The following is a 17892-nucleotide window of genomic DNA, read 5'->3' as shown; positions in this document are numbered from 1 at the left end:
GGATCCTCATTGTACAACTTCACGGCAATTAGCGGTTACCCTTAATGGTTGCCTTACTACTTCGCCGGAAAATTGCCGGTACGCAAAGACAGAATGACTTTGAATCATGAAACTTAAGTTTGAAGTGCCGCGCAAAACTGGTAGAAAGGGATCTTGGGCATCCCTTTGGTCATTGTCAAAGTCGGCCTCCCATTATTACAAGTCTCACACACTCTGAATCCGTGGGCGAAGTGGCAGATGGGTGCCACGTCGCGTTCGTTGCAAAAAACGTTCTCTTTGCCTGAATTAATAGGTCGAATAAAAATCCTCTTTTACAGCATCTGTACTTTACAAGTCTAATCATAAACTCTTGATTGAACAGATCCATCGTCATTTCTGTACACGTATCTATTTTTTCTGTTTCTTTTCTTGTTCCTTTTGGCCATTGTCAAAGTAGTCCTATAAAAGTACAAGTCTCACACATGACGCAACTTTCAACTTTTATAAGTGGAGTTAAGGTACGCGCCTCGGCGGTGCGTTCTGTTGGATATGTGCAGCGTGGGCGAAGCGCGTGGGCGAAGTGGAAAATGGGCAATTGCGCGAAATGGCGCGTGTGCGAAAAGGTAATTGGGCGAAGTGACAAATGGGCAAAGGGGTAAATGGACGGAGTGGAAAATGGGCAAAGTGACCGACACCTTTGTGGAGACATGGCTTTGTTCAGCAGTAGGCCCCTACTACAGTAACACGGTCCTGTGTAAAACAATGTTTTCAAAATGCTTCCATTTCAACACGAATCACTCTCCAGGGCTGAAGTTTTGACCGAATGTCCCTTCTATGAAATACTTCAATTTAATTTGCAACCGTTTCTTACACATTAAAAATTTCTTTGAAGTTGAGTGATATTGAGTGCATTTTAGTCGTTGGAAGTCTAAAAAATTCTCCACAATCAGCTTTTTTGTTGCTGCTTACCATCAAAAAGTGGGAAGGATGATTCAATAGTGCTAGCCCACCCCCACCTTAAAAAGTTTCAGCCCGCGAAATTTTGTCATCCGTCCGAGCTCACTTGTTGACACACTGGATATAGTGACAACTACTTTTGTAAACTCTACAATGAGTTACTTCTTTGCAGCTGATGGCGTTCCTCATGAATGCATCATCACCAATAATTCCACATGCCTACCATTTAAAAAGACATGAGAAACTCTTCATGCAAACACCAGCGAGCCTTTCCTTGTTCAGCTAACGTAATGAAACTTTTTAATCGACAATTATGTGTTCATTGAAACACTCTGCGTCACCCTGATCAAGATGTACATGTACAGCAGAACTTTTTCACTGCTAAGCCCAGTGCTTCATGTTAAGTTGCAGTCAAGTTGTTTCCGGGTATAAACACGTTTAATACCGAAATAATATCAATTTAAACTACAGCAAATGGGAAAGCAGAGAGCACTACGTAACAGTCAAAATAGTACTCGGCAAAAACTGGCAAATCACACAAAAAATAGAATTTACAAAATTCAATAGGTAAAATTTTTGACGAAATTTGGCAAACTGTACATTAAGAGCTAAGAGTAGTGTATGCGAGGGGATTTTTTTGCTGTTTTCATTCCAACCTTTTCTTTTGAAAAGTGCATACACAATTGGCACAAACATTACCTCAAGCATTCCAAAACTTTGGAAAAGTCGGCCACATCTCAACAAAAACCTGGATAGGCCACCACCTGTTCTGGAAGTTGCCGAAAACACGTCTTGCCCCCAACAGAGCTATGAATTGCTTGAAGTCTTGTCAGGAATAAAGGTGTGACAAGCAACACTTTGTTATGTCGATAAAATCAAAGGCAGAAAAGCACTTTTTGTAGGTGCAAAAAAGGTTTTCTGTTATGGGCCTCAAAATAAACTTACAACACATGTTTATTTCCATATCTTTATCACTGTTTCAATATACATCAACCTTTTATAGTATTATTCTCATATACCAACCCTTAACCACGCAGACGAGTTTAAAAAACCTAACTGAACCAGCTAAGCTGTCAGGGTCAAGTTTCTAATAAATTATTCCTGATCATTTTTATCTGACCCGGGTCTAAATATTAAATTAGAACAAAGCGCTTAGAATATGTTTTCATGTCTTCACTACTGTGTCCGTGCCTTTTACGGAGTTGATCCTCTTTGCAAACCATTTACAGAGGTCATAAGCTAATAAAACAGTGAACTGTTTGGCTCAATGCCCCAATAAACCTTAACAACTATTCCGGCAGAAACTAGAACTTTTATAACCTTTAAATCTGCTCCGGGACTTTGTCTGAGTTATAACCCTAACAGTCCTGGAATCCTCTAATAATACATGTAAATATGATTTTACAAAAACCCTTGGGATTAGGGTTAAACAAATGAAACTAATGAATCCAGTTCTGTGTTAGCATAAGGGGATTCGACTTCATCAAGAGGCTTCTAGAATCACTATCTGATCCCCTCTACTTGGCCTGTAAACATGGTGAAAACTTTGCAGTCACTTTGCCCATTTAACACACACAACCACTTTGCCAATTTGCCACTTTGCCCCTCGTCAGACTTAATACAAAATAAGACTTAACATATGGAACAACCGACAGCCGTTGGGCGTCGGCAAAAGACAACATTGGGACTCTAAGTGATGAGTGGTCTTCATTGTGGTTACAGTGCTGGGTTTCGGATGTGTGTCTCAGGGATCCTCCTCTTCAAACTTGAAATCCCCCTTGTGAATCCCTGTTTTCATTACTTTGAACAGAAAACACTACAGCAAAGAGCTTCCAACTGTATCCATCCACTTCTAAAATGCAAAAGCGTTGGATAGTCTAATTTCCTCTAACCCTGATCCTTTTCAATTGGAGCACGGAGAGAGGAACACTGAAGTAGCGCCTGGGCGAGTAGAGATGTCAGTTCCTCATGGGTGCTTCAACACTGGGATAAAATTTGTCTCCACCTCTAGGTTTCAGTTCATGGATGTACAGTTTCATGAATGACAAGGGCCCTCCAGGAATTAAGAACGTATTTAAGACACTCCAGCCAAATGCTTCTCCAACTTTCGGTTTCAGAATCATTGGCATTAACCTGACCAGTACTTGTGTGCATGTGAAGCCACACTTCAAAATTAAGCTCGCTGAACACGAAAGCTTTCTGCGTTTATCACATCATAAGGCCGTGAGGTAAATACTAGTCCAGTTGGACATTTGTGAAGCAACTGGGCGAAGCAGAAAATGCTAAACACGTGACCGCACACGGTGGGTGGCATGCTGAGCGGACGACCGAGACTAACCTCATCTTAACACACAGCTCAAATAGCACGAGTTAAACCCAATGCTGGTCAACGAAGCTGATTTTCAAAACCAAGACCATGTAGCTTACTTGAGGAACTTCAAGTACATGTAGCTTATTTTTTCATTCAAGTTGTTTTGTGGCAGTAATAAATTAACTGGCACCAGCATGCTTGGACAGGGCTGTACTATATTGGCAAAACAAAGTGAAAACTTCAAGAGATGATTAAAATAGGCAAGCTAAGCTCAAGAGTAATGAAATCATTGATAATGTCATAAATACCAGATTAAAAGTCCTCAAAAATGACCAAGAACACTATATCAATCTGTGTACATACATAAATTCATTGTTTTCAACATATATAAGTTTTACAAATCATCTTTTCTGACCAATACAAAGACAAATTTGAAAAGTGTGCAACAGTAAAGGCAAAGATGTACATGTATTTACAACGTCTGCAGATGCACATTAATAAATGGCCAGTTAAATTTTCCACCTCCTTGTGCACATAGTTGATGATTTTCACGTTGAAATTAAAAAGGTCGTAAAAACAAAAGGTTCTTACTCTGAAGCAGCGCACTATTTCAAACATTTTGAACACTGAGCATATTTTTTTGCAACTAAGCTGTTATTCGTTATGCTTGAAATTCAAGTAAAAATCGTCAAAACTGTATGTGCAACACAGAAAACTTAACTGGCATTTGGGCCATCATATAATTTAGGATACAATTTATGAAAGCAAAACCATATATTTTTATAATAAATTCTGTTAATTGTAACAATTAAAAACAAACTGCTAAATTTATATAATGTTAACTCATTTAACACAATATATGATTATATATAAAGAGTCCCTGGTAGACGGGTTACTGATTCACAGGTGCTTTCTGTCTAGTGAAAGCATTCAGCGAAAAATATATGTCATATTACCGTACACACTGGGGTCAGGTTTATCAGGGTCAGAAAAATGTTGGACCCACCCCAATTTCATCCAATTAATGACCAAGATAGTGGAGCAAAATAGAAACCAAACAGAAAGTCTGAAGGTACTTCTCCTCATCAGTACCTGAAAATGAAACCACTCTAAGAAAATTAACGCATACATGTATTGCAACATTTTAAGTATTCTTACTGATGTAATCCAAAGCGACCACAATAAGACACTTCCAAAAAGCTTACTTTTTAATAAAATTATCAACATGCACCAGGGCTTATTCTTCAGTCAGCCACATTGATTCACAAGCTTGGCTATTCCTGTACAAATATTTTACAAATTTTAATCTGTTGGAATGAAGGTGATGTAATAGATGCAAAATAGTCGGGCTCCTTCCTATTTCAAAGTGCTCAATAAATGAATTGGATCTGTGGAGCACTATCCAAAATTGCCACCTTGTGAATAAAGCCCCATGAGACTGAAAGCCTTGGATTAAATACATGTAGGTGCAGGCTTGCTCGCCATGTGAGTACTCAGTGGTACCTTTTTAAACCTCAATTTTTTCTGCTACAAATAAGCATATCCGGTGAGAAGGTTGAACCTTAATTGAGCGAGCCTTTCCAGGTGAGTTGTAAATCTTTTCTCCTGGCCAAGTAAAAATTAGTCCATGCTCCAGGCGAAAATGAAGCCAATTTGACATCACAACACTCTTGCAGTGAAATTTGCTTGATTTGAAAAGTGTTCGACTTTTGTGAATTCACAGTACCAACATTTGATTTGCAGTGTCACAATTTCTTTTTTGCATCTGCTTTCACACCAAGTATGAACCAACCTTAACGAAGGCAGTGTCGTATTCGAGTCCATCACAAGTCATTCAGTCTTAAGCCAATTCACAAGCTATTCAAATGAGCTGTGACAAAAGCATTTTTCCATCATTGTTACTACTTGTGAAGGGACTTGTGACTAAACTTGTGGAGGGACTAGTGACTGACCTTGTGAAGGGACTTGTCAAAGGACTTACGATGGACTCAAATACAACACCGAACAAAGGTGCTACAAATACAAACATAATTCCTCTGCAGTCGTTACAGCATACAAAAGGCACAACCAAGCAGCATCACATGTGCTTGAGATAAATAGCTTCCTCCATGCAGACAAAACCATTAATCTCGGTTTTAATTATTCCCCCAAATGAGAACGGTCACTCCTAATCTGTAAAGCACTGTAAAAAGAAACTCGTACATTTCAGCTAAATAAAAGTTCCCACCAAATCACATCAATGTGTGCAATATGTATTTCCTCCTCTAATCAGCCTCTCTCGGATTAGCCCACCTTGTTCCAAACTCACCGACACTATCCAGTACGCTCTAGAAAGGCGGTCTATCAGACTGGTGCCCAATGTAACAAGAACTGCACTCCTCAATATCAACTGAACATGTGCCGCCACTAACCTGATAAAGATCAAACAAAAAAAGACAATAACCAGCCCTGTAACTGAATCACATGGACACAACATGTCACCATACTTTTCCAGCTACATAATAAGTCCAGTGCTTGTTACTTTATGTACAAGTATATCACAGTGTCTAGCTTACAAAGTGCATTGGGGGAATGATCTTCCGGTGCATACATCCACAAGTATTTCACCCTGTAATGCTGCACACTCTTGATGTTTTAGATGTCAGGGCAACAGCCCAATTCCAAGTGTAATGTCCACATCATGGCTAGAGGCTGCATGTACATGTACACTGTACTTGTATTTTTGAGGGGTAGCAACAGAGGATTTAGACTAGCCACAAGTCGAGTCAGCAGTTATTTCCTTGCCACTCGCTACATCCCAAGTCCAGTCAAGAGCACTGGTGGACCTGGAGGGGGTGTCTACAGGAGCTATCATGTCCCCAAAGGGAGGAGGGCTGTTTTTGGACAACTCTGAGAAAGGTACTTTGGAGGGAACTAACTGTATTACCCTACCCTCCCAAAGCCTGTTCACAGCCCAACAATTCAGCATCGCCCACAAGAAAGACCATTAAAGAGCACCTCTATTAAAGGAAAACATGTTTTCTCTGATTGCATCTGCTCAAATAAATATGGAAGCGACCAATTCGAACACAGTGTCACTTGTCTTCAGAGCTCAACTTAACATGTTAAAAAGGATTTTTTTTTTTAATGCAAATTCTGAATGTAGATTGCATCATTCAGAGAAAACAGAAAATGAGGGGAACCTCGCCCTGTGTTCATAGTGGGTAAACCCTTGTGCATGCCAAACAATGCACATTGTTTGGCCCACAACATGCTCTTTAACCCCTTCTCACCGGGAAGTGGTACGAGCCGCCGTAAAAATTGAGATCCCTCAGCCCGCTTTTCAGCTATTATTCTCGGCCCACTCTCGACCGAACACGGTGGAAAAGGCATACCCTGGCTCTTGTATATATGGTGATTGGCCTTTGTGTGTTGCCAAGAAATGAAAAGGACGAATTTGCATCATGATCACCAGCTTCACAATAGTCCCCACTTTGAAAAGAGGCAACGAGAATATGGACGCGTGACTACAGCCGCATGCCACCAAACAATGAGCCTTTTCACTGTGTAAATCAAAGAGCTGCAGAATGATGCACATGAAACAGTGAAGCACAGTTGTTGGGCTGCACAAAAAGTGCAATCTGATATTCCTGTGAGGGACATTTGGTGCAGTGCACAACACGACACAGCTGTGCTTCTTTGAGGTGTTCACCAAGTGACCCAAAGAGTGACTTCAGCATAGGAGGGTTAATGCACAGATCCATAAGCAACGTATTCACATGGATCACTGTATAAATTTCGGGTCCAATCTCTTCATGTCCCTATCACATCTGACATATGATTTTGTAACTTCAATGAGTGCTGAAGTAATGCAAACCACCTGCCAAACAAATAAAAACAGTTTGATGCCAATTTCAATGATACATCCCTTGTCAAATTATGCAGGTCAGGCGTAAGAGGGAGAGAAAAATGTCACACTTTAGATCCCAAATTTAAAGAATGAATGAAAGAAAAGCAGCCTAACTTACCATTGGTTCATTACCCTCCAGCTTTTGGTAATGATCACACCTTAACTTGATACCATCTTCAGTAAGGCGATCTGGAAAAAAATTCAAAGTCGTGTTATGGCAACAATTCCAGAAAGTCTCTAGTGGGCTTTGCGAGCTTCCCTGCTTTATTTAAACAACATTTCTCTGCCCCGTTATGGTCATGTAAAAAAGGTATTTAACCCTATTCAACATTGCCAGCTTTGATTTAAACAGTCGGTTGCCAGGACCTTTTTGCGTGTATGTAGGTATTCAACAAGAGCACTTCTATGAAGTTTCTATTAAAACTAACACTGGGTTTTATTACAATCATTTATAGTCCGCGGTCTCATGGCTGTCAGTTTGGGGGCACTGATGAGCAGGTCAAGAGAAACTTGTTAACAGCTTTGACTGACCTGTCTGGGAGAAAAATGGGCATTTCCCAACTGTACGTCCAATTTTCAAAAAATGGTTCAAAACGATTGTAAGGAATTTTCCTGGAAAATTCTGGAAGGCTCAGCACAGAAATACGGTACAACGTGCTGATATCGGAGACATGTTCAGGTCACAGAAAAGGTGAGCTGTGGGCTCAAATGCATTTCCTTTTGATCCGAAGTTCTGAGTGAGACAAATAGCGGTGTTGTCATTTACCAGTACTATCCCCCCCCCTGAACTCAGTCCTTGATATGCCCCTGCACCTTATGATAGCTCTGACAATTCTGAACTGCCTCTGCTGTCCAATGGTGTAACCCAAGGTTACAAAGTCTTGTAACCCATGACAGGAAGCATATATGTGGGGCTTAACGTGTTGGGAGAGCCTTCTACTCACTGTCCGCTTCCACTTGCACCTGTCTGGTCTCCATTTTGTCTCCAACTTGGGCTGTGCATGTATAGCTGCCATTACTCTTGTTGTGGATAACTCTCAACCTCAGCTCTAGCAGTTTGTCGGAGAGCTTCGTCAATTTGACCAAATGATTGTTGTTATTAACAAACGAATCATTGTGATCTGCAAGGACCAAAGACACAGAAGGTGATGTAAACTCGAGAAGGATTGAGAGAATGACAGATGGACGGTGTTGCTATTAAGCCTGAGTCCGAGGTTAGTTTTGTCACGCTAATTTAAATCATGTGTCAAATCACACACCAGTTACTCTTGTAGTTGAGACCATCACAAGACCGGACATGAGATCACTCATGAGACCGCTCACAGGTCTCAAAACCACTCGAACATGAAAGAGTGTAAAACGACGGAGGAATACTTTTGTTGTACGGTAGTTCATTTGAGTAGCTTGCAACTAGGGGTCACTGTTGGCATTGTAATGGTCTTAACAAATCTGCACCAACTATGCATACAATATCTGGTTTATCGGTAACCTAACCAATTTGCAGAAGAACCTCAAGTCAGGTGGCTTTATTGTTAACGTCTGTGACTTAAACCGCAGAGCCAAAGTGCAAATTAATCACTCTGTATCACTATTAAAAACTTTGAGGGTCTATAAAATTGCATTCAGACCACAATGGGGCAAAGCAGTTTCATCTGTGACGATCAAACTCACAGCCAAACATGCATTACACACAGTAAACAGCAAGCATATTTTCCTAAATGTGGGACATTTAACCAAGCAGTCCTTAATCTTAAAGTCCAGCTTCAACAAGAATTTTTTTGCACACCCTTGGTAGTCCAGGGGCCAATCCAAACTAATCAAACTCAATGTCTGGTTTGGCAGTGGTCTGATGGATGCAGTAGGGCATATTACTTTGGCAAATACTCAAGCAAGGTTATTCCATTGGTTTCCAACAGTATAAGCACAGAAAGAAAAAGACTGCAAGTGAAACATAGCCCCAGACCGCACCGTTGCCTTGTGCAGTCGGTCGTGCTATCAACAAGTGTCAACACACACAAGTAGCGTCAACAACTTGAAAATACCCTCTTTTATGTTTCAATAGTGGTTTTATCATTTTTAAGAGACTCTAATATCTGCCACTGTGTATTAAAGAAAAATAGCAATTTGCTTCCAGATACTTGCAGCAAAACGAACAGTTTTTGCCATGTGTGGGAGCCGTCATCTTTCATTTCGCTGCCATCTATGCGAAAACAAGATGGCAGCCAGTCAGGCTGCACAAGCAGACGCAATGTTGCTGCTCAAATTTCCACGCTCACATTTTATTTTAGATAAGTGTGATACATTGAAAATAATATTTAGAGCCCAATGCATATTGCAGATACAAAACTTTTGCAAAAATATGCTCAACTGTTGACATTAAATAGCATGACCTGCCTTGTCAGGGAGCTTGGCTGATAATGCAGAAACTGTTACTGTGTGGTGTTGGATCTTGAAAGAATCAGGAGGCTAACCAGCAAAACGGCTACATGTATGTAAAGATAGGTTTTTATCCCAACCATAATGGACTGATCCGTTAAGCATCATTTCATGATCTCTCCACGGACTGCAGGTGAGGTTTATGTTCAACGTTTGTGCTGAAGTCCAACATGCGTACATGTGTGCAATGATGTACTTTACAGCTGCAGAATTCAGTGCGGCATTGGAGAGACACCTATGTTAAGTACACATGTGTGCACGGGAGGGACTAGATCGGTCTATTCCACTCAGTGGTTGTCTATTCATCTATGCCAAAATATCCTTCTTTGCGACTCTGGAGGTTCAAATGCATGCAGGGGTGGGATGAAAAGGAAAACAAAAATACCAAATGTCTGGAGACTGACCTTGGACCCAAGAGAGATTGACAGGCCTCTCTGGGCATGATCCAAAATCGACTTGGCAGAGCAAAACAACTTCACTGTTTGAAAGTGTTCGGATGCTGCTCATGTCCGGCTGAACAAGAACTAGATTTCACACAAAGATAGGACAAGAAAGAGAGGTGCACCTGATATATTCTGCAAAATAAGAGTCTGTGCATTGTCAAAGTTGGTTTTGTTGGGTTAAAGCACAAAAACAAACATGAATACAATTTATGCATGTTAAACCAGATCAGATACTATTACAGCCTTGGTCAAGCCATTCGTCATTCATCGCAGCGCAGTGCGCACCCACAGCTCGCTGACCTAGTATGTACCTGCGTACGTAAATACCTGCATATGTGTGGTTCACGCGTGGTTCACACACGGGTACTCTCGCTGATGCTTTTTACACACATAAGTGTGCGTGTGACATATTCACTTCGGTACTCTATAGCAACCAAGTATTGTACCAATGGCAACCAAAGAACTACATGCACTATCACTAGCATTGTGTGCAAATGCATACCGAAATATTCCCAAGGGATAGCGCTGCACGGCTGGGTTTAAAAATTTCATGAAGAGGTACTTTGGAAATGTACCTGTCAATTTTGAAGCCATTATTCAAATACATGTAGATGGATCTTTTATTTGTATTGAGATCAAATTAATTAGGTCTCACTTAAATTAGGCAAAATCTGTAGGAAGGTGTTAGAGAACAAATATCGACAGCTTTATCTTGCGGTGTAGTCAAACCAGGATCTCAAGGTGATCCATGGAGCATTTTATTTTCCCTTGGCTTTGCCTTTGGAAACCAGAATGCTCCGTGGATCTCCAGTAGAGGGTCATTCTACGACAACACTCAAAGTGCTCGGACAATATTTGTATAGTGCGTCCATCTCAGCCTTGACACGTAAAATGTACTTACATGTACTGGTACCACTGGAATCGCCATTGATACAGTCATATGGAAGAACACTAATATAAGATCAAAGGAAAACAGTGTAAGAATCAAAGGGAAAAAAGCCTTACATTGTAAACAATTCAATTAAAACAAAGTGCTAAACGATGAAAAAAGGTAACTAAACACTTCAGGTGATAAGATAGGACAAGAGCTTTTTCTGTCCAAGCTAAAAGATTTTTGTTCAGTAAAACATCCAAAACTGCTTGAAGTTAAGGCTTGCATGCTGTTCACATATCTTGAGAACGTGTAATTTACCAAACTGGCATGCAGTGAAAAAGCACTACTCTTTACATTGTGGCCTGTTGGCTTTACCCAATGGCAAGGTACATGTAGTTAAAATGCAAGCATTACATGTACCTTACCAACATCAGCATGAAGTGAATACAATGCTTTATCTCTGGTTTAACAATCCTCGGCCGACAAAATACATTGCGAGACACAGGAGCTTTCATAATTGTTTGTGTACATATTTTTAGAAACGATCCTTTGTGCAAGTTTATTGATGGTCCGGACACAATGGAATGCTTACCATTGACACCTATTGTCCCTCCAAACACAGCCTGGTCCAAGTTCTTCACATTCACTCATGCATTTGCCTGAGCACACTGTGCGCTCGGTTCTCCATGTGATGACGCTCTCCTCCGTTGTCACCACCAGAAACTTCGCATTGCCCTTACTGATCAGCTCCAGCCCTGTCACGGTGGTTCCACTTGTCCCCTTTCCCACAACCACAACAAAACCGTTGAGAATTCACCAAAACATTTGGATGCCATTCTTGACGTGAATTCAAAAGCGAGGCGCAACTGAAGCGACCAAAAAAACTCATCACAAATGGCCACAGTTTACAATGAAATGTTTCCACATCTTCTGTTAAGTGATAATTTATACCATAGACATTAATGTGAAATATGGTCTTTGGACATCATACACTAATGAATGTCACCAGGATATTTCTTGTGGGGGGGTATTTTCCTTTTGTTTTGCTTTTACTTTTTTATTTATTTTGGGGGGGGTGAGTGCTCCCCCTCCCACTTATTTCAGGTTGTAACATTCCAAGCTACAGTGTCCTTGTTACAACCCTTTTATGTCTCAATTGCTAAGCTTGTCAGGGTCTTGTGGTCCGTCACAATCTAATACGGGTGTTTCACAAAAGTGCGCCACCAAGAGTTTGCAACGAGTTGGCCAATCACAGCACGCGAAATTTGTTGACCCAGCGCAGGTTTGGAAAGGGTCAACAGAATTCACGCGTTGTGATTGGCCAACCCGTCACAATCTCTTGGAGGCGCACTATTGTGAAATGCCCGTATCGGGCAGAATGAATGTTGCAATAATTTAGGTTTGTTGAACTGAATTTTTGCATCAGTGTGTATACGGAAGGAGAGACACATGTTTACAGGACAGTGTTCCACTGCTGTCATTGCCACTTAATAAAAAAACGGATAACCCAACGAATTTTATCTGCATGTACCAGTATGTGTGATGCATTTGTGAGGCAAATGGCTCACAGACACAGTAAGGTACATGTAATAGTCAATGAGCATTAACCATTTTTTAAAAATTCATCATTTCATTTAATGGACGTTTAAACTCCCACGAATGACTGTTTAGTGGCTACTCTAAGCTGACAGGCAGCCTTCATTGACTCCTGAGTATTTCAGCCAGGCCTGTCACCCTGTAAAGAGAGCCAAGAACTGTGAGGTGTTGCATAACTTCCTTTGTCCCCAGGGAATGCTAGTGATGTCTTTTCAAACATGGCTGGATTAGCATGCAGCGGTGCTGTGTTGCTCATCAAAGGGGCCCTGGAACACTTTGGTCTGCAGTACTAAACTGCGGGCGCACTATGTCCAAAACAATGGTATACTGTTCAAAAACCTTTGAAAAATGCACGCCAAAAAATGATGGCAATTCCCAGCAGCAGGTCTTTTGTTCCCGAGTACTGTCTTTTGTTACATGGACCAGCTCTTTTGTGCCATTTCGGGCACCCCGGCTCTGCGTATAAACCCATGGTGCTCGAAATGGGGGGCAAAGGGCAAACCCCAATTTTCAACAGAATGTGCATAAACTTTAGGGTCAAATTATGCATGTGCAGGCGCATGCACTGTGGCTGAACCAAAAAAAGAAGACAGCTTACCAGCTCAGTGATCTCAATGGTTTTGAACGGCTCAGCTGCACTATTGCAATTGTACTTGAAAGCTTTGATCACACTTCCAGTAGCTGTCAACAAAACGTACATGTACCTCCATCAAAATTAAATAGTACAGACTCGATCAACCTCTGCACGCTACCTGCGCACATCCTCACTGAAGCCCAGTGTAGAGCACTAACCTACAATACTTGTATGCCTGACTGAGCGCCAAAAATTACATGTATCTCACCCTTTTATTCAGTAGATTGGACTGAACTAACCACCTTCCGTTTCTGCACCATTTCTTTGTTCTTGTTTTGCCGTCAAAAGAAATCTCTGCAATTTCATTTCAAGACTGTACACCAAGCATCTATACCCCCCTCCCCCCACACCCACTTGAAACCAGGCATGAACATCAGGGTATGATGCGATGACCATGTCATCAGTGCCAAAGTCCACGAGATTTTAATTTCAAAACTATCAAATGCATCCCCTGAACTATTACCGCTTTGAAGTGATACATCCGTAATGTTCATTTGCACAAATAATTAACACCACACTCATCTCACTTTTTCCCACATAAGGGGTTGTGACCACCTGACTTTAGTCTGATACAGTAACTGATGAAACCAATAAAAGTGTCGGTCTTAAAGATTAGCAACCATGCGTTTGTTGTTATTAAATGACACTATGGATTCCTCAAAAAGTACTCTAGCACTGTACAGTAGCTGGCAGGCCTGAAGAAACCTGAAGAGAGGAGACAATGATATGCAGGAAACCCTAAAAGGAATATTCTGGGTAAAACCCACAGAATCAGGTTGGGACTGAAAACCCAATCCACATGCCGACCACGCTAGGAATCAAACGAAGACTGTACAAGTATGGTCATGCCCCTCAATTTGTTTGTGCGCATTCGTACTGAATCCCAGTACAGCCAGAAGCCAGTAAAATGGCTTTTGACTCCGACAGGTGGACCCCAAAAGTAATTGATCAACATCAAGCTCAGAAAAAGTTGTTTGCTCCTCATTACCATACTGAGTATTTAACCACTAAAAGTCCCTTTTTATAACTTGCATACGAAAAAAATCCATTTTCTGCCAAATTGTTGCCTGTCTTTCTTAAGTACCTTCAAAGTAACAGAGTCAGAAGTTGCAAGTGAAGTAAACATTTTAGAGGGGATTTTTTCAGTTTTGCCGAGTTTTCCCTGACATTTCTCTACTTGTGAATAGTGAGGAATATCATGAACGCTCTAATGAGAAAGTATCATGCAAGAAGGAAACTGTGTGGATGAGAACAAAAATTTTTTGTTTGGGCCTTTCAGTCGGGCAATTTGACATTGTTAGTCCAATGCAGAAAAAGTCAAATCGTACCGAAATGCGCTCTTATCCAGGTGTGTGTGTGCGTGTACATGTATGTAATGCCAAAAATCCATACATTTTTACCACTGTCGGTCATGTCGGACTCAGTAGGGGAAATTTGAATCGCATGAAAAACGAACTGCATTTCAGACAAATGGCTCTCGATCCTGAAGAAATGAACTGATGGATATAAATGATTCATCAGTCTTCCACACGGTATCACCGATGATCTGAGGGGAATTCGATAAAAGTGTGAAAATGGGGCACTTAAGTAAGGTGAAAAACACAGAAAATAACGAAAATGGGTCCCAATGAAAAACAAAGTGAATTTCGAAAACAGGTTTTCTACCTAGAAGTAGGCAACTTTTTGATCATAAGAGTTTTTATTCTTTCATGTGGCCTCAAAGTTATTTGAAGGTAAACCCGGCAAAATCGTGAAAATTAGACACAACATTAGATAAAACAATAATTTTTCATAATTATCCTTTGTCGAAAAATTGACATTTTCCACCTCTTTAATTAGTTTCCGGAGATCTTTCTTATCAGAAGCTATTAAATATTACCATCTGATAGATTTTTGGCAATTTATTCACACACAAATCCCTCACATGGGTCACTCCCAATATGCGCTCTCTGCTAGAACATCAGCTTTCAGGCTAATGACCACGTGTCACTGTTGCGCATGCACGAATACACAAACTAAATGCATGCACCGTCTATGGGGACTGAACATACATGTGCGGAGGTGGCAGCCGAAGAAAGGACCCCTATGCCAACCTGACTCCCCAAGAGTGAGAAACTCATGAGGAAGAATCATTCGCCTACAGCACTGCAGTCTCCTAGACAACAACTTACACATGTTTTTAGATTTAGCTGCCACTTACTTGTACCAAAGTAGTAGGTGCAATTATCAATATCGATGGCCAGGCTGGTGAAGTGGACTCCGTCCACGTAAAGTGTGGGTGCAACAGACTGATTAAGATTGCTAGGTGGGGAAGGTTGATCTTCTGGATCCGGTTCCAGGGGGTTATAGTTGGGCACCAACTTATCCAGAAGCGGAGGATAATCTGTGGTGTGTACTTCATTGCACTAAAAAAGAATACAGAAATAACTTTCCTTCACGAAGTTTGCAGAGTGTGCATGCAAATGTTATGTGCTCTGTCGGTGTTTTTCAGTATACACACCATAAACCAAATACAGTATCTGTACATGCGGTTCATCAAGGACTTCCATGTGCGACATTCTTTTGCCCCTGAGGACACATATCCAATTGAGAATATCCTCGTTGAAAAACATGTACAAAATGAATGGAAGCTGAGCTACAACGTATTTCCAAACCTTTGTTTTGGCCATGTGCCCTGAAGCCAGAGCCACAACCACAAAGGTCAAGTCCACAAATGCAAACCTCCTTTCCAGAAAAAGCCTCGAGCGAGCGAAGAGGTTTAGGAAGAAAACTGCAGTCTGCAGAAGAAAGCCAAGGTCCTGCGCATAATGCTCTAGATCCAGGGTTTGATTCTAGCCTGTGAGATTCCAGAGTGCGTGTCCTTTGGCAAAACACTTCACTACTTACTGATCCTACACAAACAGGGGCAAAACAGGAACCTGCAAGGGTAGAAATGGTTCTTGTGTGTCGACTACAGAATGTCGCCGCCAAAGTCTTTGTCAAAGCATTTTTGAAAGACACATTAAAAACATTGATTTAAAGGCTAACAGAAATTGAAAACATTTAGTTCACATGAAATATTTCAAAGTAACAAAAAATATGTAACCATTTCAAACGCATCATCAATTCAATGTTTACCCCATGAATCGTGACCCCAAAATGAATAAAATGATCCTGCGTTTCCCCGCCCGGAAAAAATCCCCCTTTGGCCTAAATCCTCCCAAATCCTGCATGGCCCTACTTTGGCTTTTTGTGGTCTTCTTTTTTGGGGAGGAGGGGGGGTTGGGCACATCAGGTTGGTTGCTGGGCTGAAGCTATTGTTTTGCAGAGTTGGCCAACAGCTGTACTTTTGTAATAAACAAAGCAGACATGTGCCTTTGTTTTAACACACTGCAGTTGAGGATGTGTAATTTATGACCAGCAGAAGTGAACAATAGAACATACTGTCCTTGGGTACATGTATACTGTAAACACCAAAATGTGTGACCATATGCACCACTAAGTGACCGCTTTTTAGTACTTCATTCACCATTCATCCTCAATCCTCCAAAATCCTCCAGGTTTTAATCCAGCATTCGTCCTCAATCCTCCAAAATCCTCCAGGTTTTAAATCAGCATTCGTCCTCAATCCTCCAAAATCCTCCAGGTTTTAAATCAGCATTCGTACTCAATCCTCCAAAATCCTCCAGGTTTTAAATCATCATTCACCCTCAGTCCTCCAAAATCCTCCGGGTTTTAAATCCTCAATCCTCCAAAATCCTCCAGGTTTTAAATCATCATTCATCCTCAATCCTCCAAAATCCTCCAGGTTTTAAATCAGCATTCATCCTCAATCCTCCAAAATCCTCCAGGTTTTAAATCATCATTCATCCTAAATCCTCCAAAATCCTCCAGGTTTTAAATCAGCATTCATCCTCAATCCTCCAAAATCTTCCAAGTTTTAAATCAGCATTCGTCCTCAGTCCTCCAAAATCCTCCAGGTTTTAAATCATCATTCACCCTCAGTCCTCCAAAATCTTCCACTGTTCAAATCATCATTCATCCTAAATCCTTCAAAACCACACGGATTGAGGTGGCTTAGGGCTAAAAAGGTACTCTTTAAACTGCTTGGCACGCTGTGAGGAAGAGCAAAGAGCATGGCAGTGCAACTGACCATTGTATGGCAAGGTATCAATAGAACAACATAACACTCATGGGGATTTGACAAAGGATTGTAAACTGTTGCACAATACAAATTTTGGTTTATTTTTATATCAAAAACAGTTATGAAGGGAAGTACGGTACACTATATGTCCTGTGCTTATACCAAAATGGAAGTGGCAAACTGAATACGGCTGAGATGACCTGAGGAATGATTCATGGTAGATAGAGCTCAGCAAATCAAAGGAATTTTCAACATACTGTTCCGGGCCGGGGATCTGTCACAGTTTTTGGCAGCCACTGGCGATTGACGTTACCGTCAAGCTGTAACTTGGATTGACCCTCGTCGAACAGCTTCATGATATCCACCATCCTGTAGCGGCAAAGAGCTGAGGCTTCCGGTCCATTTCTGAAACAGGACAAGACACAGCATAGTGAGGAGTTTGCTCAACGTGAGACACTTTTTTCTGAAAATGCATGCATCTGGGAAGCATTGCTCCTGACAATCCAAACATGAGTAAAAGACCGTTTCACACAACGTGAGCGAAACACTGCCCCTTCACCACAGATGTCTTTTCAAATCCAATGCAAATTAATATACAAGGGAAGGGCACTCCCCCCGCAGAGGTCCATGAAATCCTCTCCCCTTCCCCG

At 41.2% G+C, this 17892-nt stretch overlaps 1 protein-coding gene across 2 annotated transcripts in view; it reads right to left on the bottom strand.

The window, feature by feature from the left end:
* Positions 1-1205: 1205 nt before the first annotated feature.
* The window catches only part of LOC110988729 (semaphorin-2A-like), a 51143-nt gene continuing 34456 nt past the window's right edge, over positions 1206-17892 (bottom strand). For both annotated transcript variants that reach the window (XM_087136520.1, XM_022252516.2), the window contains exons 11-19: positions 17500-17647; positions 15320-15524; positions 13084-13166; positions 11482-11669; positions 10917-10966; positions 9977-10096; positions 8081-8257; positions 7255-7325; positions 1206-5658 (exon numbers count right to left, since the gene is read on the bottom strand). In XM_087136520.1, coding sequence (XP_086992646.1) covers positions 5575-5658; positions 7255-7325; positions 8081-8257; positions 9977-10096; positions 10917-10966; positions 11482-11669; positions 13084-13166; positions 15320-15524; positions 17500-17647 — 1126 coding nt within the window. In that variant the 3' untranslated portion in view covers positions 1206-5574. The remainder of the gene's footprint in view (positions 5659-7254; positions 7326-8080; positions 8258-9976; positions 10097-10916; positions 10967-11481; positions 11670-13083; positions 13167-15319; positions 15525-17499; positions 17648-17892) is intronic.

This window comes from Acanthaster planci, linkage group LG05 (assembly GCF_054643075.1).
Source record: "Acanthaster planci isolate LZ-2023a linkage group LG05, COTS_SCS, whole genome shotgun sequence".
Classification (NCBI taxonomy): Eukaryota; Metazoa; Echinodermata; class Asteroidea; order Valvatida; family Acanthasteridae; genus Acanthaster; species Acanthaster planci.
Note: the sequence above shows the minus strand (reverse complement) of the source record. Positions and strands in the feature narration are given on the sequence as shown.